The sequence below is a fragment of the Mchenga conophoros genome, linkage group LG14 (genome assembly GCF_057382185.1).
Source record: "Mchenga conophoros isolate Kocher_MC1m ecotype Shallow Benthic linkage group LG14, M_conophoros_male_GT1.1, whole genome shotgun sequence".
NCBI classification, from domain to species: Eukaryota; Metazoa; Chordata; class Actinopteri; order Cichliformes; family Cichlidae; genus Mchenga; species Mchenga conophoros.
The window spans coordinates 21,384,439-21,406,615 of record NC_140539.1 but is presented as its reverse complement, the minus strand read 5'-3'; the positions used below and the strand labels follow the sequence as shown (position 1 = coordinate 21,406,615).

The 22,177-nt window shown below is 41.0% G+C and overlaps 3 protein-coding genes across 5 annotated transcripts; all 3 read left to right on the top strand.

Annotated features, from left to right (window-relative positions):
• Positions 1-2,708: 2,708 nt before the first annotated feature.
• LOC146559677 (tRNA-splicing ligase complex subunit FAM98B) lies at positions 2,709-7,537 on the top strand. Its single transcript, XM_085243355.1, has 8 exons — positions 2,709-2,845; positions 3,010-3,116; positions 3,753-3,878; positions 3,969-4,225; positions 4,323-4,403; positions 4,486-4,602; positions 6,547-6,693; positions 6,808-7,537. Exons 1-8 carry the CDS (start codon positions 2,724-2,726, stop codon positions 6,961-6,963), a joined length of 1,113 nt encoding a protein of 370 aa, XP_085099481.1. The 5' UTR covers positions 2,709-2,723; the 3' UTR covers positions 6,964-7,537.
• Positions 7,538-9,101: 1,564 nt separating this feature from the next.
• Positions 9,102-14,246, top strand: chchd2 (coiled-coil-helix-coiled-coil-helix domain containing 2). The gene is made up of 4 exons (XM_085243356.1): positions 9,102-9,272; positions 10,230-10,488; positions 11,315-11,483; positions 13,908-14,246. Exons 1-4 carry the CDS (start codon positions 9,223-9,225, stop codon positions 13,916-13,918), a joined length of 489 nt encoding a protein of 162 aa, XP_085099482.1. The 5' UTR covers positions 9,102-9,222; the 3' UTR covers positions 13,919-14,246.
• A 106-nt stretch (positions 14,247-14,352) lies between these two features.
• Positions 14,353-22,161, top strand: LOC146559675 (phosphorylase b kinase gamma catalytic chain, skeletal muscle/heart isoform-like). 3 transcript variants are annotated; one of them, XM_085243354.1, is made up of 11 exons: positions 14,353-14,745; positions 16,262-16,400; positions 17,502-17,680; positions 17,782-17,836; positions 17,915-17,980; positions 18,070-18,233; positions 18,967-19,110; positions 20,297-20,387; positions 20,638-20,791; positions 20,883-21,008; positions 21,234-22,161. In XM_085243354.1, the coding sequence occupies exons 2-11, from the start codon at positions 16,318-16,320 to the stop codon at positions 21,489-21,491; spliced, it is 1,320 nt and encodes a 439-aa protein (XP_085099480.1). In that variant the 5' UTR covers positions 14,353-14,745; positions 16,262-16,317; the 3' UTR covers positions 21,492-22,161. The 3 variants fall into 3 exon arrangements, with proteins under 3 accessions (XP_085099480.1, XP_085099477.1, XP_085099479.1); XM_085243351.1 differs by lacking the exon at positions 18,967-19,110; XM_085243353.1 differs by lacking the exons at positions 14,353-14,745; positions 18,967-19,110 and adding an exon at positions 14,779-14,969.
• The last annotated feature ends 16 nt before the right edge of the window (positions 22,162-22,177 follow it).

The window sequence follows — 22,177 nt, the reverse complement described above, 5'->3', positions numbered from 1 at the left end:
CCCTCCCTCTGTCACCCGCAGATGGCGGTTTGTCTCCGTGGGGTGTTGGTTTCAGTCACCTGAGCAACTGTCACCACCCAGCTCGGCAACCACATCGATACCTGCCCTGCCGCAGGGCTCAGAGTGTGGAAAATGGAAAATGGAAAGACACACAAGCACCTGCATGGTGCTGTGAAACAGTGGGAACTGTTTTTCTTGATGTTTTACCGGACTGCAGCATATTGTTTATTATAATCATTCACTGTGGAGGACATTAGTCAAACAACAGATGACGTCCCATTGCAGCATCACGAAATGCACACATGTGATACCAGTAAACTTCAAAAACCAGTGTTTCTGCTTTTTAAAAAAATATGTTTTCATACTTTGATAAAAGTATTTATTATTCTTAATTTGATGTAATTTGATGGTACTTACAGGCCGTTTTAAATGTAATTTATTTGTTATGGTTTCATTTCATTCAATTTGGGTTTTTTATTATTATCAGTTTATCACTTTTGAAGCACTTTGAACTGGAATAAAGCGTTAAATTGTAAATAGACTGGTTCTTATATCCTGTTTTTCTATTTTATTCAAAGCTACATGTATCTCTCTCTCTCTCTCTCTCTCTCGCTCTGTCTCATTTATCCATTTACACAAGTCACACCTTTTTCTCTACATGCTGAATATGTTTATTAAGCTTTTTCTTTTCTTTTTTAGGGGGGGGAAATGAGCTTCTACATGCTCCTGTTTGGGTGTAGTATGCATACAGCTTGTAAAATGTAAGATTATACATCTGCATGTTTATTTTGCACTTGTTCACATGAACAGGACTGCATTGTTTTTCCATGCATCCACGTTAAGTACACATATTTACACATGGAGATTTTTTTTTATTACTACCAATTTCTTTTAGTTTAATCTTCTCAGTTATTTATAATTTGTTAGTGTAAAGTTTTGGAAATGGGTTATATCTTCATTTTTTTAAGTATGCAAGTCAGTATTTCGTGAAATCAGGTGGAACTCTGTTTTTAATCAGGCAGCAAGTGGTTAACAAGTTAGCCTTATAAACAAAGGGAGTTTCTGCCTGCATTGTGTAGACGCTTTCCAGGGGTCAAGGGTCAGCCTTCACAAGGTTTCATGGAGCACGGGGCAGTGTCAGGGGAATAAAAGACAAAGCATCCTGACGCATGGCAAGGCTTTTGTAGTCAGGGAAGCCGCAGCTTCTGTACATATGGCGGCAAAAGCAGACGCACTGTACATCAGGGCCCAACACGCCTCGCTGCCATTGTTTCCATTGTTCCTGTTAGTTTGGGGGCAGCTGATGTGGCGTAAGTGTGACGAGGAGGCTCACATGCCTCCTGCAGTGAAGTCCAACGAGGGACACGTGTGCTGAACAGCACACTCAGACCTTGAAGTACTTGTGTTTAAGAGTGTGTGCACAGAGTCAGACATGAGAAGAGGAAACATGTTTGCATTTGTTCAATGAAAGCCAAACTTGCTTATAAAATCTATTACTGAAAAGATGACTCAGGCCACAGAGGAGCATCACCCTTTACTTCAAGATTTTCTCATCTAACATTTGCTGCCTATTGAGTTCAAGCTACACAAGCAGAACCATCCACCATAAAACTCTCACTGATGTTTTAAATAAAAAAAAATCCCTGACAACAGGGATACTGCATATAACACTGCAGCAAACATCAGCTGCATCAGCAAGACGCAGGATAGTGCTGAGAGCAGTAAATAGTGTTCAGCGTAAATGGTGTATCAAACAGCTGAACAGGAGACATGACTGTGATATTCTTAGTTGAGTTCATGTTCAGCCACTGTACATAATGATAATTTGACAAGATAACAGACATTAATTAATTAATCTAGTTAATTTGCTCATAATATTCACTCCAGAGCAGAGGATGGAAGCTGGTGTTAATACGTCCTAATGAATGGAGCTGTGTTCACGTTTCAAACATCTGTATTCTAACATGACAACTGAGATCTGATTTAAAGTTAAATTTGAGTAGCAGAAAACAATACATACATATATTACACAAACATCACATATCACGTATCTAATATCTGTTTAGTTGCATCCCACCTTTCAAGGTACTTAATGCCAGCAGATTTATCTTTGGTTAACACAGCAGGCTATACAAGACCTCTGGTGACCCCTAACGGGCAAACAAACGCGTATTCCGTCCTTATAGGACAATTTGTTCCCCTCAAGAAGTGAGAAAGGTGTGATGTGTGGGGGCAGAGTGAAACTTTTTTCATTATATCACGGGAGAAAGTTCTAAAAAGATGCCGTCAAATAGAGATGCATAAAGTGGAAAGTTGAGGGAGAGTAAGTATTACACGAATAGTTTGAAACCTTTGAAAAGCTAAATGTACTACTTTATTCACTAATTCTGTAACAGAAAAATAACCTAAACTTATTCATACAAAATGTAATGTTTTTCTGTTCTGCTTTGCTTTTATATATTTTTTTAATAATTATGTTGTTGTTTAAAAAAAACACGATTACTTATTTTCTTTTTTAAAATTGGGGCAAATAATACTGTTAACTTTTATAATTTTTCATACACTTGCTCCACAATCTTGTACTTTTGTGTTCATATTTTGTAAAATCGTTGGACTTTCTGTAATTTATCCTTTGTTTATTCATTCCCTCTCTAGTGAATGACTTGGTTATTTATGAAGTTGTTGTGCGCACTCCGGCCAGCAGGGGGCGGTGAGCGTCCTGGATGTTAAAGGAGGAAGCACCCCTTGTAAACACACTTGAACTTCGCAGAGTAAAGAATAAGTCGTACACGCCTGTCTTCATGGAGAGGAGCGCGGGGACAGTTTCAGCCATTAAAGCTCTGGGGTAATTAACATGTTTGTTTTTCGTCGTTACGAAACTTTAATTTGAGAAGAGAAACCTTATTCTCTGCCTGCTTTCTGGGCTTTTGACGTATAATGACACTTGCCGATACGCCTGACAGGTGAATAGGTAATCTCACCTGTCGCCTCCACTTACTTCCTGGTCAGGTACCCGGGCAGCCGCTGCCTCTCCCGGTGCAGATGTGACGAGCTTCCCTGTCCGCTGCTCAGCTGGCTGTGCGCAGAGCTCAGGACTCTCTGCCCGGAGCTACGAGGTGAGGCTCAGGCCTGAGATTTTCATTCATAAATCTTTGAGAGAGGCTTTTTCATGTTTAACCATTGCCTTTAATACAGCGCATTCTCCCAAGGAAGGAGGAAACCATCTCAGGATTGTGGATTTTTTTACTGTTTCACGCAGAGGGGTCACTGTGGTCTCAAGTGGGTCGACTCAGCAAAGCAACTGCTTAAGAATCGACCTTACTTTTTATGTAATGTAAAACAAAATGCAAGTCCTTTCTGAAAACATCCACATTAATTCACCAAACCAGTTACAGAACAGCCAATTTAGATGCCTTAAATAAATAAAAATAACAGGATATTTTTTACACGTTGACAGATGCTCTACTAAAGTAAAACATCTTCACATGTTGAGTAGAATTGGATTTGGAAACATTTGGATAGTGACACCATTTTCATAATTTTACCCGCAGTTAATTTAATATGAAGCTACTGAGATGCACCTCACATTAGCTGTAATTTATGTGCATTATATAACTACAACCAAAACATGCTTTGGTAAACAAACTGATGGTTACTATGTTACAAATATAAGCCATGAAAAAAATCAGATCTTTCTGACTCAACTTGCAGTGAAATGTGTTAAATAAACTGGCTTAATTGTCCTTTTTTAGACTCAGGAGGGTCAGGTGATGTGCTGCTGGCGGGAGAGCTGAAAAATGTACTATCAAACATATCCTCTCCCCTCGCTGTGCTGACCTCCGAGGTGTTGGACCCGTCCACTCTCAACAAAGTCGCTGGTGAGAAACCGGACTGTGGTGGATACTGTTGTAGTAAGAACAGATGATTGCAGTGCTCGTGGATTTAGTGATCTTTTGCACATCTTGCAGAGTTCCTTGTATCAGAATTGCAAGCAGCTCACATTATCAAGTACAAAGAGTCACATCCTGACGAGCGGGCGACAGAAGCGGACTCTGAAAAAGAGCAGCGAGTTGAAGATCTGAGCTGTGACTTTTGTGAGGAAAACGAAGGCGATGACGGTTTGGGTGAAAACAGGAGGAAAGCAGAGATGCAAGCAGAATGGATTTTACTTCTGCGTGCTCTCAACATGGACGCCTCCTCTCGGTTTGAGGACGTTTTGAACGAGGTAAGCTTAAAATAACAGAGATTGAGCCATGAATAAATTGCGAATACAGACTGAGAAGCACTGAAAGAGGAGTTTACAAACATTTGCTTTAATGCAGGTGAATGAGAGGCTTTCTCGCCTACCAAGTGGAGACATGACCAAACCTCTTCTCAGCACCAGCCTCAGCTCAGAGCAGTGGGTAAGCTGCCAGGCCTGTTTTCAGCTCACAAGACTTTAGACGTGACTCTAATGTGGCATTTACATCTTTGCCTGTTTCTCAGCTTCAAGTGAAAAAAATGAATGAAATTCTGTCCGAGGACTATCGGCGTCGGCGACAAATGATGGTCACGCGCTTTCAGGTTACGCTTGAATCATTTGCATGGGGAGAGAAACAAAAGGTAGGAATGTTAAATAACTCTGTTTATAAACTCCTACCTGCCTGTTAGCTGAGTTATTTTACTCTGAGCCTTGGTTCATCTCTTCAGTCTATTCCCTTTTAATAAGAAAATCTTAGTTCAGCAGTGGTAGTGCATGAGGAAGCTTTGGACTGCCCATCTACCTGCAGAGGGCGTCTCCTGTCAGATGTGGGCCCTATAAAAATTGTGCTCTTGTGGCTCTTGCCTGTGCTATTGCCAGTCTGTCAGCCAGCTGCAGACAAGAGCGAAGTTCTAACATGCAAAGAGCTGAAGTGAAACAGAATGTTAAAAACAATGAAAAGTGTGCACTGTAGCCCCTTCCTCAGCTTTTCATAATGTATTTTTTCCACTTCTGGTGAACTCTGCTGTTCCTTATTCCGGCCCACTTTTCAACCAATCAGCATTTAACTGATGCACAGTGTCTTCCACATGGGGCACTGCACAGTTGAGATTTTGTTCGATTGCAATGGTGGTTTAAAAACCCGTCTCCAGAGGCAAATACTGACACAACCTTGGTAGCATAAATTAAGCATAAGGCAGATTTCTTCTACTTGGGTGCCCCTCGCAAACAGAAGCTTTGAACAGCAGGTGGAGTTTTTACATCGGAAGTCAGATTTTGGAGCTGCGAGTGATTTCGTGCCAAGTAAACCCCATGGCAGGCTTCCAGGCAGTGTGTGGAGTATAACATAATGATTATTCATTTATTTACTGTGCTTAAAAATGGCACCTCAGCACAGAGAGCCTGGTCAGTACCACGTGTATGGTTTATTTAGCAGTCACAAATACAGAACACTGGTTGTAAAGATTACAAGTTCTCACCGCTGCCACCTCGGATTACAAAGGTAGGGTTGGTGTGATGTCTCTGACTTTTTACGTGGGAAGTCCAACTTGATTCAGGGTTTTAGCTGAAAATTCCAGCTGCAAACTTGAAATTTCCAACTTCTCACTGAAAATGGAATACAGCACGTATCCACGAGATGACCATTTTAAGGGTGTCTTTACCGTCTGATATCAGTTGAATGCAAGAGTAGTAAAGAAGTGTTTGAAACTGAGCGTTTAGTGTAGTCTGAAGCCTAAATGTTTAGTTTGCAGGGATTACTTGTTCATATGCTTACCTCATTAGAAACTTTGACTGTTTAAATATGAGAATTAATACAACAGAAAATATGGCACGGAATAGGTCCACTTTAATGTGACTGAGAATGAAGAAACCCAGGTTAGAGTAACATTTGTGAAGACACTAAGCAGCACTCTGAAGTTTATTTAATGCACAAAATGAGTGGCGGTTCTTCATTTGCATCTGCATCAAATATCTCCAAAATGCATGAGAACCCTGCCTTCTCTAACACCTGTAACAAGTAGAGTGTATGTAATAAAGAAGATGAGCAGCACATCTGAAGCCTCAATCTGAGATTTTGACTGTCATCATTTTCATCTTCAAACTGAAGGAGGGTGGATGTGTGTTCATGCAGGAGTGATTGCAAGTTAGGCATTCCCTGATTCATCATCTTTCTCTTTTTTTAAATCCTACTTGGTGCCGTAATTGATAAAATCAACGCCATGCTGCAGTAAATAGGACTTAAAACTGCTGACTGAGATGATAAATTCATTAGGAAGGCTCATAAATTTAGTGAGAACCCATTTGTCTAATGTCGTCTTGCAAACAGGATTTCCCATTAGGAGAAAAAAATGTAGTTTTACTTCACTCTTTAGACCTATAGGCTATGTTGAATCTTTATATACAGTATGTCTGTTACTGTCTGCAAGATCAGGGTGTTATTAGGACAACACTGACATCGTGTGGTCTGACTGAACTGCAACAGACTACTTTTATGTCAGTCGGCTTTAGGCCATCGTCAGAGCATGTGCTGGTGACGCAGAAGATGAATATCAGACATCTCCATTCAGTCCATCATTTATTTACAGGAGCGCAGTGCTGCGCTGGCTTCGGCGCCTAATCTTGCGTCCCTCATCGGCTCTTCCCAAGTGTCTCCATCTCTGCTGCTCGCTGCCAGAGAGGATCAGTCCTTCATTGACCCGGTCAAAGCTGGAACAAGCACCTCTGTTTACAAGGTACAATCATGAACGTGTCTGTGATCCTTAATGAAGATGCCTCTGACTCCAGCTAAGTACCGTAAGCATTTTCTTTTTTCTTTTTGTTGTTGTTTTTTTTTCTGGTGTCACTAGACGTTGATGGGCAGTGTACCAGACAGAGGAGGACGACCTGGGGAAATTGAGCCTCCTATGCCAGCATGGACAGGGAGAAGCTCGAAAGGCAACAGAGGGGGACGAGGAGGCGGACAATCTCATAAGCATAAGAAGAAGAAAGGGAAAAAAGATTAACTTGTCCGTCTTTTTGGCCTTACTTATCAATTTAAGAAATAAGCGATCATTTTGCTTTATTGAAATCCTTGTTGCGAGGTAAACGACGATTGGGAAGTGCTATATATAATTTTGTAGTTATAAATCTGTGTATAATTTATAGTTATAAGTCATGCACATACCAGATTGTGTACATTTCTATAAAAGCAATGAAGTACTGGTACATGACCAGATATTTTGGTAAAAGAGCAGAAAATGGAAAAAATGTTGGCTTTCCACATTTATCAGTAAGTTTGTTTAAGAATAAACCTCTGAAACACACATCTGTTGGTATTTTGTGCAATTTACATAAAGCATCTTTTAAGGATTATTGCATGAATATTTTATGCTCACTTCACATTTTGGAGACAAGAGTTCCCCTTGCCTTTTTTAGGTGATTTCACAAGATAGCAAACATGTTTATGTGGAATGAAAAAGCCTCACTTACATCTTAAAAAACTGAAGGGTGACTTTGAATATCTAAGAATGTTGTTTTATTGTTACACATTAACCAAGACTCACTTCCCCCTGAGAGAGCTCCTTGTTACAGCATTGAGTCATCTCTCTAGTGCCAGTGTTTCCACTTCAAAGTCTAAATTGCCTAAACAAGGAAAAGATCATCCAAATATTAATTATCTTAAATATATTTGGAATAAACTGGTTTCAATGTTTAATTTTGATCTTGCCAAACCCAAAGTTGTGCTAAGGTAAAGCTCATTTTGACCAGAAGTTCTAGTAGTCCACAGTGATGTATTGAAATAATTTCAAGATCTTGTACACCAGTTTAATAAACAACAGTTTCAATTGTTTTATTATCTGAAACTCCACCCTCAACCATCTGAAATCTGCAGATAGTTATGGATTAGATTAAGTAAACTTTAGAAACTGTGAACTTTAGGAAATGTTATTTTAACATCTGTCTATTCTTCTCTGTTGATTCTTCCTCTTGAGTTTTCAAAAAAACCCAAAAAACATGAGAAAGTGGTTTAAGTCTGAAATTGGATGAGAAAGCATGAGAAAGGAATTCTAGGAATACTGAAGTAACGGCTGATGCAAAGAACATCTTGATCAATTTAAGATTATGAATTGCTTTTAACAAGCTGGGACCACGTCCTTATTTCAGTTTGATAACAGCAGATTGAGAAAGCACAAATTGAAGCTGTGGTTTGGGAACGGCCTCAGAGGGGACTGGCTGCAGATCCCAGGCAGATCTAATGAGAAGTGACTGAATTGGGGGAAAAGGGGAGAAGTGTGGGGCATGAAAATGAGTACAAACAGCTTGTGGCGCTGGAGGCATATACCAGTGCATGAGGTATGGTCCTGCACCTGAAATTCAGATAAATTATCTCCAGTTATTGGACACCATACAAGTTTTGAGAAAAGGGCTGGAAGATGCAAATATATACTTTGCTAAAGAGCTTCTTATTTCTTTCCACCGTTCTGCAATGATGGACGCAACATATCGGGCAGAGTTGAAGTTCCGATTTTAACTGGGAGTAACCAGAATTAACAGGATCAGACGAGATTGTTTCAGAGGGACAGCTCATGTTCAGCAGCTGGAGACAAAGTTAGAGACGCAAGGCTGAGAAGGTTTGGACATGTGCAGAAGAGGGATAGTGGATATTGAAGATAGAATTACCAGGCAAGAGGGGACCTGAAGATTCATGGATGATATCTGATTTAGAGAAACTAAATCAAATGCAAACAATAATTAACTTATTTTACGACACACATGCGTTCAAATGTGTTTTTTTCTTTTTATTTAAAGTTCTGAATAAACCTTATGCAGCATTTCGTGGGTAAAAATACAGATATATATACACAGTTTAAAGGACAAAGAAATAGATATGAAGCACAATGTGAGACGGCCTTGATCCTACAATATGAAACATGTAAATAATATTATATAACAATATCAAAAACAGCTTGCAAGTAAAAGCAGTCCGGAGTTCATTTTTTTTAAACAAATATTGAATAAAGCAAAACCGTTTAAGACTTTGTTGATGGCACAGAAAACAATTCTAACCTTTAGCCTAGGTGAACAACGTAATGCGTTACGCAACACTCACCTGGCGGAATCGTCCTTGTTGTGTATCCTGCACACCGGAAGTTACTCGGGAGACAAATGATGTAACACGCGGAAAGTTCCGGATTGTCTAAAGGTCGCTGAATATAAAGCGGTGTGACAGCGTCAGTGTGTATTTATTTAAACCCGCAGGTAAACTTACCTAAGTGTTCAACATGCCGAGAGGAAGCAGAAGCCGGACGTCCAGGATGCCCCCTCCAGCCAGGTAACACTTAGGGTTTAATTCCCTTTTGTTAAAGAAAGGTAGAGTAGATATTTTTAGTTAGCACAAATGCTAACGTTTAGGTAATGTCATAGTGCCGTATGTTAGCCAGGAAAGTGCAGGTCATGAAGTGCTTCAAGTATCTTATAAGGATAATTTCAATTAAAGCTTAATTGCCGGTTAATCTGGGTATTGCTCAGAAAGTTACTGTGTTATGAAAATGATGAAGGTCATTGTCTTTATCGTGGTTTCCTCTGTACAAATCCCCACATGCTAGCAAAGCCAGTGGAGTTGCATCAGCTTCTATAGTTTTTCTTCTAACCTGCAGCTAAACTGAGACTTTATTCTTCCGAGTTATAACGAAATAAGTCGCACAATGGTTGGAAGTATTTCTGTTTCTCTTCTCCTTGTGGGAAGAATAATCCCTCTGTGCCCTCATTTCTCTTTCACTAAATATATCCGAAACTAAGCTGAATATATAGCTGAAACTAAGAATTGCAAGAACACATTTGACTCTTGGTGCTTAATAATTTGTACCAATGTCTCCACCTGTAAGGCCAAGCTGCTTAGGGAAAGACTGATTATTTTCCACAGTGACATGTTTAAAGTTCACTTTGAACACAGGTGGGCTTACTTTATCCAGCTACGGGATAACACTTTTTCTTAGCAAGTGAAGAACAGATCCCAGGAGGAGACACAAATCCCTTTGTGGTTGCATCAAGAAGAGCATCTGAATATTATTCTCGCTTGTGAATAAGTGATCAGCTGAAAGTAGCTCTTTGTTGTCTTACTAGTGTGGAGATATTCTCTGAATCAGAGCTTCACCTTTATCCAAGCTTTCATAAACCTTTGCTGTGATTCAGAGTAATAGCTGGAATAACAGATGTCAGCTCATATCGGTTTTTGATTGTGTTTGGTAAAGTTGCTAAAAAAGTTCTTAACAAAACGTTTTTGTTACAGCCGGGCTCCACCATCCCCTCCACCTATGGCCCGGGCTGCTCCCCCTCCCTCCTACGCCCCGGCTCCGATGCAGGCGCCTCCGTCCGCTGTCGGCACGCCAGCCGCAGCGCCCAGGCAGCCGGGTATGTTTGCCCAGATGGCGTCTACAGCCGCTGGGGTGGCAGTAGGCTCGGCGGTAGGCCACACAATCGGTCACGCCATGACTGGAGGTTTCAGCGGAGGACACTCAGAGCCTGCCAGGCCTGACGTCACATACCAGGTAAGCCCAGGTTTAGCCAGCCACAGGACTGGAACAGTTTCAAGGAAGATTAGGGTGTCTGAGACACAGTATGCAGGGCCTCTGCAACATGGAGCAGGTGACAAACAAACACCACATTTTATGTAACGCATGGAGTTACATGCACTGTGGTAGTTCAGTATAACAGCCAGATGGAAACAATATGATGAAAATTGAGACTTTTAACTAAAAGCAGTGAAGGAATCATCTTGCTTTCATTAAGACTCCTGTGTGCAATCAGTGCTGGTTGATTAAAGATGAATTACTCCCTCTGCTCAATCTGGGTTTGTTTTTTGGTTTTTTTATGTTTACACATGTGATAAGTTTAATTTGAAAATACAGACACAGCTGCTGCTGAAGTTTAACATCAGTTATGAAAAATATTTGGGGTGTTTATAACCAAAACAAAAGTCCAAAGGTCAAACGTGGTTTATTTACATTCACACAAGTGCAGGGAAATATGCATAATGATGTTTGTCTCATTAACCCTGAACCCAGTACATCACTATTATCTTTATGCAGTTACATTCATAGTAGATTTTAAGATATGAGTGATGACCAATCATTTACTCTGCTTTTCTTTATGACAAAAAGGACTTGGAAACCACACGCTCTTGAGCAGTTTGAGGATCGCAGTTTTAGATATTTCAGCATTTTTATCGATAGATGTGTAAATAGATTTACTTTGTGTCATTAATGGAAGATATTCCATCTTTGTGATACAAAACTGAAGCTTGTTCTGACATGTTAAACTCTGTTTTGATCTTTGTCACACACATGATTTAATCCTCTGCCTTGTGTGTATTAGGAGCCATACCAGGCCCAGCCTGTGTACCAGCAGGGGGCCCCTCAGCAGCAGCAGCAGCAGGTCTGCTCCTACGAGCTCAGGCAGTTCGTTGAGTGTGCCCAAAACCAGAGCGACCTCAAGCTCTGCGAGGGCTTCAGTGAGGTGCTCAAACAGTGCAGGTTTGCTAATGGTGAGTGAAACACGTCCAGGCTTTGTATAAATGGAGACTGCTGTCTTTCTGTCTTCTAGTCGTTGCTTTTCATCATTATTAGTAATTTGTAGGGGTGCAACGATACACAAAATTCACGGTTCGGTTCGATACTTTGGTGTCACGGGTCGATAGTTTTTTCAATACAAAAAAAATGTTCATGCCTTTTTAATTTGTCATTTATTAAATTTTCACGGCACATTCCGCACCACATCTCTGTGCGTTCAGCATTTGTTTGAAGCCAGCTCACCTCCTGCAACCACTTTTCCGAGAATACGTGCTTCTTTTGTGGTTCGGACTCCTTCTGACATTTGTTTGGAGGTGGAGGAACACCACAGTAATTGCTTAAAGGAGCTTCTTCGACATCTTTAAGAGTTCTAAACAAGTGTCTGTCCTCCTCCAGAAAATCTTATGTACGCAAACGCGCGTTGCAACTTATCTTGTGCGCGTTTTTTATTTTGACAGCGAATGCGCACCTGCGGACCACTTATGTGCACCCCTGGTTATATAGCTCGTCATATCGCAGCCATAGAAATTCTTTTGTCCATGAAACCATAAAGCTGCACTTTCTTTTTGCCTTATAGTCTGATTTGTCATAACTTTTCTGTTTTGTGGAAAGCTTTTCTTTGGCTGTCACTTCTTCACCCTGACCTGTCTTATTTGGCTCAGCAGAACTAAAATATATATCCTGCTGCTTTTACACACACACACACACACACACACACACACACACACACACACACACATATAACGGTCAGCGATTCTCTGCACGATCAACCTCTCATATGTTTAAGCTTGCTGCAGGAGATTTCACTTGTCATGTTTGCGTAGTAAGCTAACGATTAATAAGACGATGTCAGAGGAATTGGTGCGCAAATTATCATCACTCACAGATCAGTGCTGTCGCTCTCTATACACAGTTTGCGCGATTGCAAAGTGAAAGCAAAAAACAAGCGCAAATTCAAACGCGATTTCAATATGTCACATATTGACAGTGGCTCACCGATGCCAATGACATAATTACCCAGCTACATTTCCAAAAGAATGCAAAAGCATTGACATATATTTTTCCTTCCTACAATAGCCCGACGGGCAGGGCAGAGATAGATTTTGGTAGCCCGACTGGAAAAATCGCTAGCCCCGGGACGTCGGGCTAGCGATATTGCGAGCCCTGTATCTGATTGAGGAATCACTCATCTTTGGAAAAGAGAGTTTATTACAGAGAAATGTCTCTTTCCAAAATAAAAGCTATACTATACGCTTCTTCTGGTCTATATTCTCAGCAGCATATTAAACATATCAGGTCCCCATAAGGAGACTCATGTGCTAACGGCTGTCTAAATGACTCGGGTAAAGTTTGTAGCATGCATGCTTGTTGTTTTTGTCTGCTTCCACTTGTCTTTGCACTAGGATGATGTCGGCGTAAATGTGCAGTCATATTCGTTGTGTTCCCACTAGTGCTGTCAGCGTAAATCTCGTTGAAATGACGTTAACGCCACAACACTGCAAATCTCCGTTAACGATCGCCTCGTGCATGGGGCTGGACGGCCAACACATTAACGAGCTAACTGTGCTAACACACTAGTTCCCACCCATTTAATTGAGCATTGCGTGGCACATCCAACATACTGTTTTACTTTAGTCCATGACGCGCTTACCTTCAGGGTCATATGTCACATGAAAACCAAAGTAGTTCCAAACGCCACATCTGAATGAGGGTGGGGGAGGTTCAATTTGCCATGTTGCAAGAAGAGCTTAACTTCTGTCTGCTAGCTTGCCCTGCGCTCAGTGGATCTGCGTTCGACTACTCCGCCTAGGCTGCACTGTCGAGCGCAGATCCACTGAGCGCTCAACACAGACAGCATCGTCAGAAGGAAAGTTGATAAAATAAATTAAAAATTTTGTATTGTTCGATACATATGCGTACCGAACCGAAAGCACTGTATCGAACGGTTCAATATCGATACGTGTATCGTTGCACCCCTAGTAATTTGATATATTTAAAGTGAGTGTAGTTACGAAATGCTATAGTTTCTGTTGCATTTGCGGCTAGCTAAACATTTACTACGTATGGGGGGGTAGACGCACAAGCTGTTGCACATTTTCAGCATGCTCCTTTCATAAAATTCTGTTAAAGTACTGGATCTTCCTGATGCATATCAAATAGATCAACATCAAGCTGTTGCATTTTCAGTCTCATTTTTCTCTTTTCAAACTGAGTTTAACCCAGCAAGCATCGAGGCTTTGAATGAGCCCTTTGTCGCTCACATATCAAAGCCAAATGACTTTGCACTATTCTAAACTCCTGTAATACCCAGTGTGGCCATAAGGGGGAGCCTTAACCTAAGTATGTTAAGTCATTTTAAACGATTTAAAGTATTAACTGTCCTTTATCTCTTTCTACAGGTCTGTCATGAGAAGAGATGCTATCTGCAGAATGAAGATCACATCTCCTTATTAAAGATACTGAGAGGGTGTAATTCACAATCAATAAACATGTTTTAATGATCAATTGTCATCGGACAGCCTCATTTCTCAGACTGCTGCAGAGCTTGTAATCATAGTTTTATAAATAATGTTTATATATTTTGGTTTTAGCTCATGTTTGAGGTTTATTTTCAGTTGTCAGTGCATGCTTTTAATTTAAATCCTGTCTAATGGCAAGACTTGTAGAGAGAAAAAAAGGCCACTTTCACCTTCTGGCTGCTGGGTTTGATTCAGACTAATAAAGGACTTGAATTAAAACGAGACTGTGATGGTTTTTGTTTTGTTTTTTTTGTTTTTTTTTTCCCCACATCTCCTCATCATATGCGCTCTGTATTATTACACTGAAGCATTTCTGTTTTCACCTGTGCTTTCTTTAATTAGACTTCAGCAGCTACAAAGGGGTGTCCCGCACCTGTCCCGTCACTCTGCTTTCAGCGCAAAATTCACGAGCTGCAACCTGCGCGTGAAGTAATGTTTTGACTCTAAAAGCGTCGTGGCGAGAGCACGAGCCGCGGGGTATTATTTCATGGATGGGGTTTTTTGTAAGGACTCATTCGGGGTGTCCTTCTGCATCTGCCGAAGCAAATAGTTATTTTTGGCACCTGACATTAAAGCTCACCCTCTGCAGAATGGCAGCAGCAGACCCGCAAACGCGCCATAGCGCCGGAGTCTGACTGCAGCTCTTTGTTCGTCCTCAGAAACTCACTGTGCGCGATTTGATGATGGATTGTCTTCGTATCAGGGACTGACGGACACGGTGAGGGACGCCGGCCTTTTAATGCGTTTATATTGCAGGTCACTCTGGGACAGTGAGTGAGCAGTTGAACGGGTTCACACGTGGTGGCGTGGGTTGCTTTATTAGTCTGCGCTGTGTTTGGTATGACATTAAGTTTGAAACGATGGCTTCTTGTATTCACCCAAAACACGTTCTGAGTTTATTGGACTTTTGTTTGCTTTACTGGAAGAAGTGAAAGGAGACAGGTGGGTACATGTTGTAACGACGGGAGGAAAAAGTCGCCCATCTGTTTTTTTTAATCATTTAAAATCAGATGTTTAAAAATCAGATATTTTGCGCGTTAGAGCATCTAAGAGGAAAATTTAACCACAGCCGTGTTACTGAGACCATCATTTTTTCAAACTGCTCTTTTATTGAACTGAAGCGACACAGTGATGTTGGCACATGTTACAGGCTGTAAAATACGAATTTCCTGTTCAGTATTCAGTGCGCATTCACTGGCCAGTCTCGTTTCTGACTACAGTAAAAAGAGAATGTCCAAACTACACGTTTTCTGTTGGATATTTATGAAAACATTGCTCTTTTTTGCACATTTATTCACAGAATTGCAGAAAATATTTATTCTAAAAACTCCTGTGATGTAAGTAATCAGATGGAGAAGTGGGAACTGATTTCCATTAAAAATCATGAGTTCAGTAATTTAAGGGTTCAAAGTGATGTATGATTTTCAGAAATCTCCACACTAATAGAACTTCCACATTTTTCTGTTTCAGCCCTGTCTATATTCTGACAGGTTTTAATAATAACTTTGCTTATAGGCCGTAATAATCCTAAAAACATGGAAATAATGCTAATAATCATCATCGTTTTGAAGCTTTTCTTGAGATTTTTGCGCCGGAAGTGCATCCAAATGAGTAGATATGAGAAGTTTGTCTCCTGTAAACACTAAAATGTAGTTTCAAGGTAAGTAATTAATTGGGATCAGGGACGTTCTAGTAATTTTTAAACGGAGTGGCACTGCGACAACCAAAGGAAATAAGAATACTTAAAGATAAATAAAATGGATTAAAATAAATCACACTGCAATTTAAAAGGAAAAAAGGTATCGCTGTCTATGGCGACGCCCTAGCAGTTAAGGGAACATACTTAAGTAGGTGTAAAATGCCTAAAGTAACTGTACTCCATATGTTACATAATGTTATTGGTAATAATTACAATTAAATGATTCATTTGTTGATGATTTTGATTACTTAAGTATCACTCAGTAGCTTGATCTGTAATAATGCAGTTTAATTACTTAACATTCTGCTGATAAAGCTTTAAATTTAACAGTATGGCCTACAAAATACAGCTGGCACGCCTGGTGCCCAAACACACATCTTATCTGGACAGCTCCTGCTGGTGAAGCAGCTAACTGGTGAATATCCGTCAGAACAGCTTGGAAGCAGTTCTAGTGTGATCAGATGTGCAAAAAGCCTTAAAGTAGAGCTGTGTTTAGTGAAAATGCTGGAGTTTTGAATGCATGTTCTGCCTGCAGCCTGAGGTCAGCTGCAAGAGGAGATACTTCTGTACTATTAGCCTTGAGCTGGAAACATGACCAAGGAGGAGGAGATCCCTGACTGGGTGGGAGCCAAAGAGTTCTACGACAAGTATGAGCCCAAGGAGATTCTGGGAAGGTATGTTTACGAAACCGTCGTTGTAACGTGACCCATAGCAGAGGTTCACCCAACTGAGCTGAGCAGAAAACTCTCCATTGGACTTTGGACTAAAGAGTGCACAGTTTTACCTCTTAAAGATTAGGTAAACTAGACCTATATGTAGCCACATGTGAGGGTTCCAGGATTAAGATCCACTTGAGCAAAACCCCAAAAAACAATAATGGTTTATTGTTTGTGAATTTAACCCAACTCGTCTCTTCTTCAGAGTTTACACAAAATAACTTCAAAGAGTAGCAAGGCAGAACACAAAAATGGTAAAATATCTACTTGCTATTAGTTTGTAGATTCATTTAATGTTACAACACACCTCAGATTTAGACCTCAGTTCAAACAGCTATCATCCTCTGCACAGAACAAGCACTTTCCCCAAAGTTTCCCACAAGCCCCTGAGAAATGGGAGCCGAGCCAGGGCCTGCTCATTGTCATTCAGTCCACCAGCTGTCAGAGGGTGGTGCTGTTACGTAAGACACATTATCCAAGGAGGCCACATTTATTAACTTCAGCACGCTTCAGACAAAGTGTTGGCCGTCGGTCTGATAGATTATGTAATTTCACCCCCTTTTCCCACATGCAGGTCAGGAGGTCACAGGATGTGGACAATGTGTCCTTCTTCTAGTATTCTTCATTCAGAGAAAAGTCACTGGAGTTCCTTTACTGTGGTCACCCTGAAGTTTCTCTTGTTCATTCATAAATCGCCCTCTGAATTTAATTTCAGCAGTAAGGTTTTCAGTTTGCTTACTTGATGTTTTTCTCTGTTTTCCTGGACGTTAATGATAAACAAGACAATCTTCATGACAAGCACATTCTTCACTGTTTTTACTTGCTCTGTCAGACTGATAAGATGGTAAAAACACACAATACTTTCCTTTAGTCTGACCATGTCACTGATTTCTGACCAAAAACAGTGCTGTTTTGAAACGGTTAAACACATGATTCATGATGAAAGACACGGTCACAGAACATTTTATCCAGCAGTTATCACAAGTTGCCCTCCTACCCAAACCTAAAAACAACAGATGTGCAGCTCGGACGGCTGATGTGTTTTTTTTTCATCCTCAGGGGAGTGAGCAGCGTGGTGCGCCGCTGCGTCGACAAGCATACGTCTCAGGAGTACGCGGTGAAGATCATCGACATCACCCCCTCTGACAAGATGACGCCGCAGGAGATCGAAGAGATCAGAGAGGCAACGGTGAAGGAGATCGACATCCTCAAGAAAGTCTACGGGCAGGAGAACATCAGTACGCATGCTTCATTTAATCAGTTTGACTGGAAAAACTTGGGTTCGTTTAAACTTTGTTCTTCTAACATGGCCAAATATCAAAGTAACTCTCTTCTCCAGTTCAGCTCAAAGACTGCTATGAGTCCAAGGCCTTCTTCTTCCTGGTTTTCGACCTGTAAGTGTTTCACATGGATGATTCCTGAACAGGTATTTATGTGAAAATCAACCAAAGCTTTTAGTTTCTTTTTCCCAGAATGAAGAGGGGTGAACTTTTTGACTACCTCACAGAAAAAGTTACACTGAGTGAGAAGGAAACACGGTCAGTGAGCATGTTATTTAATAAAAAGACAGATAAATTCCGCTAACTCTTAAAAGGACTCTTTAAAGGTTTGTACGTGTTGTCTTTAGGACGATCATGCGGTCTCTATTGGAGGTGGTCCAGTTTCTCCACGCCCAGAACATCGTTCATCGGGACCTGAAGCCCGAGAACATCCTTTTAGACGACTACATGAACATCAAACTCACTGACTTTGGTTTCTCTGTGCAGATTCAGCCAGGACAGACGCTCAAAGGTCAGTGAAAGCTTCCATTACTGCAAGGTGTGTCAGCAGTTCAGAAACCTGGTGGCTGTAATCATACAACTTGTCAAAAGATGACAAAAATACTTAAAGCATTAAAAACTTTCACAGGTTGGCTGACAGTTAAACACCAGTGCATCATTTCAGACCCACCACTGAGTTGAGTGAATATTAAAGTTACAGTTTACAGCCTGCAGTGCACTCGTCAGGACATCAGCTGTTGGTGGTGAGCGGAGAATCTGGGTCTGGTTGCACAACAGCTCCCTGCTCTCTTAGCTGCTCTTACAAAGGTTAAGAAACAGGACACTCTGATCTATTTGCTGCAGTTCCAGACACTCACAGTACACTGACCTTTCAAATAGACTTCTCAGAAGTCGGATCATTAGCAGTGCGAAATGCCAAGCGTCTAATGAAACTGTGCATCGCTGGATAGTTTTGTTCAGTCGGTAAAGACGTAATGGGCTTCTTCCATTAGGCTGGAGATCTACTTGACCCAGCAGCACTTAATCTAAATGTGCTCAATTAATGTCTAAATGCATAATACTTTAATTATGCTATAAATGTTCCCTAAAGATGGATGTTAAATTAAAGGAAAAACCTAATCTCTTGAGTGAGGGGATCTTGTGGCTCTGTTATGCTGAGGTGGAACATTGGCATAGTTTGTACTGAGTTTCTCAAATCAATACAATGCTGTTCAACGTAATGTAATATTTCTAGCGGGATGTAGACCTCTCTTCCAGGGTGAGATCTCCATCCACAGGGCATGAGAGCATGCTGAATGGCTTGATGATGATAAAAACGAGGAGAATCAGAAGCTGTGAGCAGAAGTTCTCACACTGTCTCTGCCGTGCCCTCCTTCAGAACCCAAAAAGTTTGTACTCCACCTCTCACACAATTCTTTTTTATCAGTCACCGACAATAGTCACTCTTTTGGAAGTAGCTCGATCTGTCCAACCAGTTGTGGTAAAAGGAGTTCTTCCTTCACACTGTTTCAAAGTGCTCACTCACACAGTGGTTTTCAGGGTCTTTAGCGTGCAGTATAAATCCCTTTGAGGTGAATATTGCTGTGAATTGGATCGGTTAAACAGTATAAATAAAATTGAACCACACTGAGTTAAATTGAAAGAGTTTGTTTTGTCTCTCCAGTAGAGATGCACTGATTCCCATTGAATGTGATGTCCAAACACTTCCCTAAGATACTGTATTATTTTTTTCTTTTAATATATCATCTATTTGTGTGTCACTTTTGTAGTTGTAGAGATATTAATAGACAATGAGGATAGTAAATATTTAACCCTTACATACCGTTTGGGTCAAATTTGACTCAAATCTATTCAGATGGGTTTTAGATCCACCAGCATGAATCAAATCGAAGGAAATGGCGGGCGTCTTAAAACTCTGCGTGACATGTCTGTGTGTATTTTGTATAGGAAAGTGGTGACAGAGTTCTGTCATGAAAAATACTGGTGTTCCCTCCACATCTACCCAGGTTCCTGCAGAGACCTGCCCATGCAGGTCTTTAAAGGACCATCAGGGGGATCTCCACACAGTGAAATAGTAAAACAGCACAGGATCATTTATGGGTCACATAAAGAACAGAGGTCATACAGAAGTCAGAGAGTGCCTTGGGCAGACACACAGCTGTAATAGGGCTGCACAGTGGTAGAGTGGTCAGCACTGTTGCCTCACAGCAAGAAGATTCCCAGTTGAAATCCTGGCTGTAGCCTTTGCATGTTCTCTCTGTGCCTGTGTGGGATTACATCAGGTATTCCTGCTTCCCGTCACAGTCTAAACATATTAGTTTAGTTTAGGTTAACTAGTGATTCAAAATCCATGGCCTCCACGCCTGATTTACACACTGAGGGCAATTTTTAGGGTTCTTGCCTAAGAACAATTCTGCATGTAGACAAGGATAGACTCATGAATACATGTAAATGAACACCTCTTAAGCGCTTAAGCGTTATTTGAAATTCTGTAAAAGGGGTTTTATGTTGACAAAGATCAGGGAATATGCTCCCTTTAATAACATGTATTTACTCTTCCTGTCTGTAATGCAGAGGTGTGTGGGACTCCTGGTTACCTTGCTCCTGAGATCATTGAGTGCTCTATGGACGCAGGACATTCAGGATATGGTACAGCTGTGGACATGTGAGCGACCATGAAATCGGTTACCAAGTAACAAAAATATCAATAGGAGGGAGTGTCAGCTTTACTCTCATGTTACCAAAATTGATCTTATGCACCTCAGCAGTGTGTTAGAATTATCTGTGTACAAAATAATGACTCATATTATCTGTTGTGTGGCTCGGCTAATACGTGTTCCAGGTGATTAGATTATGCATGTACACACTGCACAGTGAACAGACTAGATAAACTTTGTTCTGGCTCGTGTTTGCAGATGGAGTTCAGGTGTTATCATGTACACGCTGCTCGCAGGCTCTCCACCGTTCTGGCACAGGAAACAGATACTGATGCTGCGCATGATCTTAGCGGGGACGTACGACTTCTCCTCTCCTGAATGGGAAGACCGCTCAGACACGGTCAAAGATTTGGTAATCTTACTTTTGCAGTTTGTTGCAATCTCAGTTTTATAAGTTAGGTGATAAGGTTGAAACCTTGGAACTAAAATAATTCTTCCTCCAGATCTCGCGGATGCTGGTGGTGGATCCAAAGCAGCGTTTCACAGCTACAGATGTTCTGAACCACTCATTCTTTTCACAGTACGTGGTGCACGAAGTACGACAATTCACTCCGTTCAGGCGCTTCAAGGTGAGAAACACAAGATTTTATCAAACTAAAAATCTTAATAGTTTTCATATTTGAGGGATATATTTTATGGTATCTTTATCATATCTCGATCAAAATATAACCCTAATTCCAAAAAAACCTGGATCTTGCTCCCCCTAAATTTCTGTCTATTTCTGTCTACTACAACTTTACTGTCTTTGATAGTTCATAAAGAAACCATAACCTTTTCTGAACTTTCTCCATCAGGTTATTTGCTTGACCGTTCTCGCTACAATGCGAATCTACTGCAACTATCGCCGTGCCAAGCCCATCACCAAGGAGGTGATAAAGAGCGACCCGTACGCCGTGAAGCCCATCCGCAAGCTCATAGATGCGTGCGCCTTTAAGATCTACGGCCACTGGGTCAAGAAGGGCCAAACCCAGAACAGAGCAGCACTTTTTGAGAACACGGCCAAAACCATCCTGCTTTCGATCGCCACTGAAGCGGACGAGCCCATCCAGTAACAAGCAGCGTGGACTGACACGTGCTGAGTTTTACATGGGGAAACATTTAAACTTCTTTCTTTGTAGAAAAGAACTGCTACAACTAGTTTATGCATAATGCAGCATTTTTAAAAGCAGCCGTAGTGACTACAGGGGGATTGATTTATCTCAAGGACTGAAATGTTTGGCAAAATTTTCAACCATGCCACTGGTGACATTGTGCTTGCTTTGTTCTAAAAGTGTACTCAACCCATTGTCAGCTTGTGTCCTATGAAAATGCAGCTGCTGTTCTTTAGATCGAATGCAGCCCCTCAAATACAAGGTGTATCAAAAAAGAATAATCAGATTTCAAAAGGCTATACTTTTTAATGAACATAGAAACTTATGGTAAATTTTAAAGTACATGGCTGAATATACAAAAAGTTACGTTTGCAAATGCCTGATGTGTCTCCCTCTGCAGTTAAACCTCGCCCATACTTTGGAGAGCATGTGGGAAATACCTGCAGTTTATCTGGCTGGAATATAAAACCTGCGTGATTTACAGTTTGAGAACTATGTGCCTACTTAATCGATATGCAGAGTATGCTCTGGTGGCAGCAACTCAAGGGAAGTGTAACTTTAACTTGTATGCTATGAATCTATTTATTAAAACATGTAAAACCCCAAGTCCTGCAAATGGAGGGGTACTTCAGCTCTGCAATTCTGTG

Excerpts from the sequence above, each read along its gene's own strand:
- LOC146559677 (XM_085243355.1), top strand. The coding sequence starts at position 2,724 with ATGTTAAAGGAGGAAGCACCCCTTGTAAACACACTTGAACTTCGCAGA. Across the intron at positions 2,846-3,009 it reads TCAGCCATTAAAGCTCTGGG|GTACCCGGGCAGCCGCTGCC; the intron begins GTAATTAACATG and ends CTTCCTGGTCAG. Across the intron at positions 4,404-4,485 it reads GCCTCAGCTCAGAGCAGTGG|CTTCAAGTGAAAAAAATGAA; the intron begins GTAAGCTGCCAG and ends CCTGTTTCTCAG.
- chchd2 (XM_085243356.1), top strand. The coding sequence starts at position 9,223 with ATGCCGAGAGGAAGCAGAAGCCGGACGTCCAGGATGCCCCCTCCAGCC. Across the intron at positions 9,273-10,229 it reads AGGATGCCCCCTCCAGCCAG|CCGGGCTCCACCATCCCCTC; the intron begins GTAACACTTAGG and ends TTTTTGTTACAG. Across the intron at positions 10,489-11,314 it reads GGCCTGACGTCACATACCAG|GAGCCATACCAGGCCCAGCC; the intron begins GTAAGCCCAGGT and ends TGTGTGTATTAG.
- LOC146559675 (XM_085243354.1), top strand. The coding sequence starts at position 16,318 with ATGACCAAGGAGGAGGAGATCCCTGACTGGGTGGGAGCCAAAGAGTTC. Across the intron at positions 16,401-17,501 it reads CCCAAGGAGATTCTGGGAAG|GGGAGTGAGCAGCGTGGTGC; the intron begins GTATGTTTACGA and ends TTTCATCCTCAG. Across the intron at positions 20,792-20,882 it reads CAGACACGGTCAAAGATTTG|ATCTCGCGGATGCTGGTGGT; the intron begins GTAATCTTACTT and ends TTCTTCCTCCAG.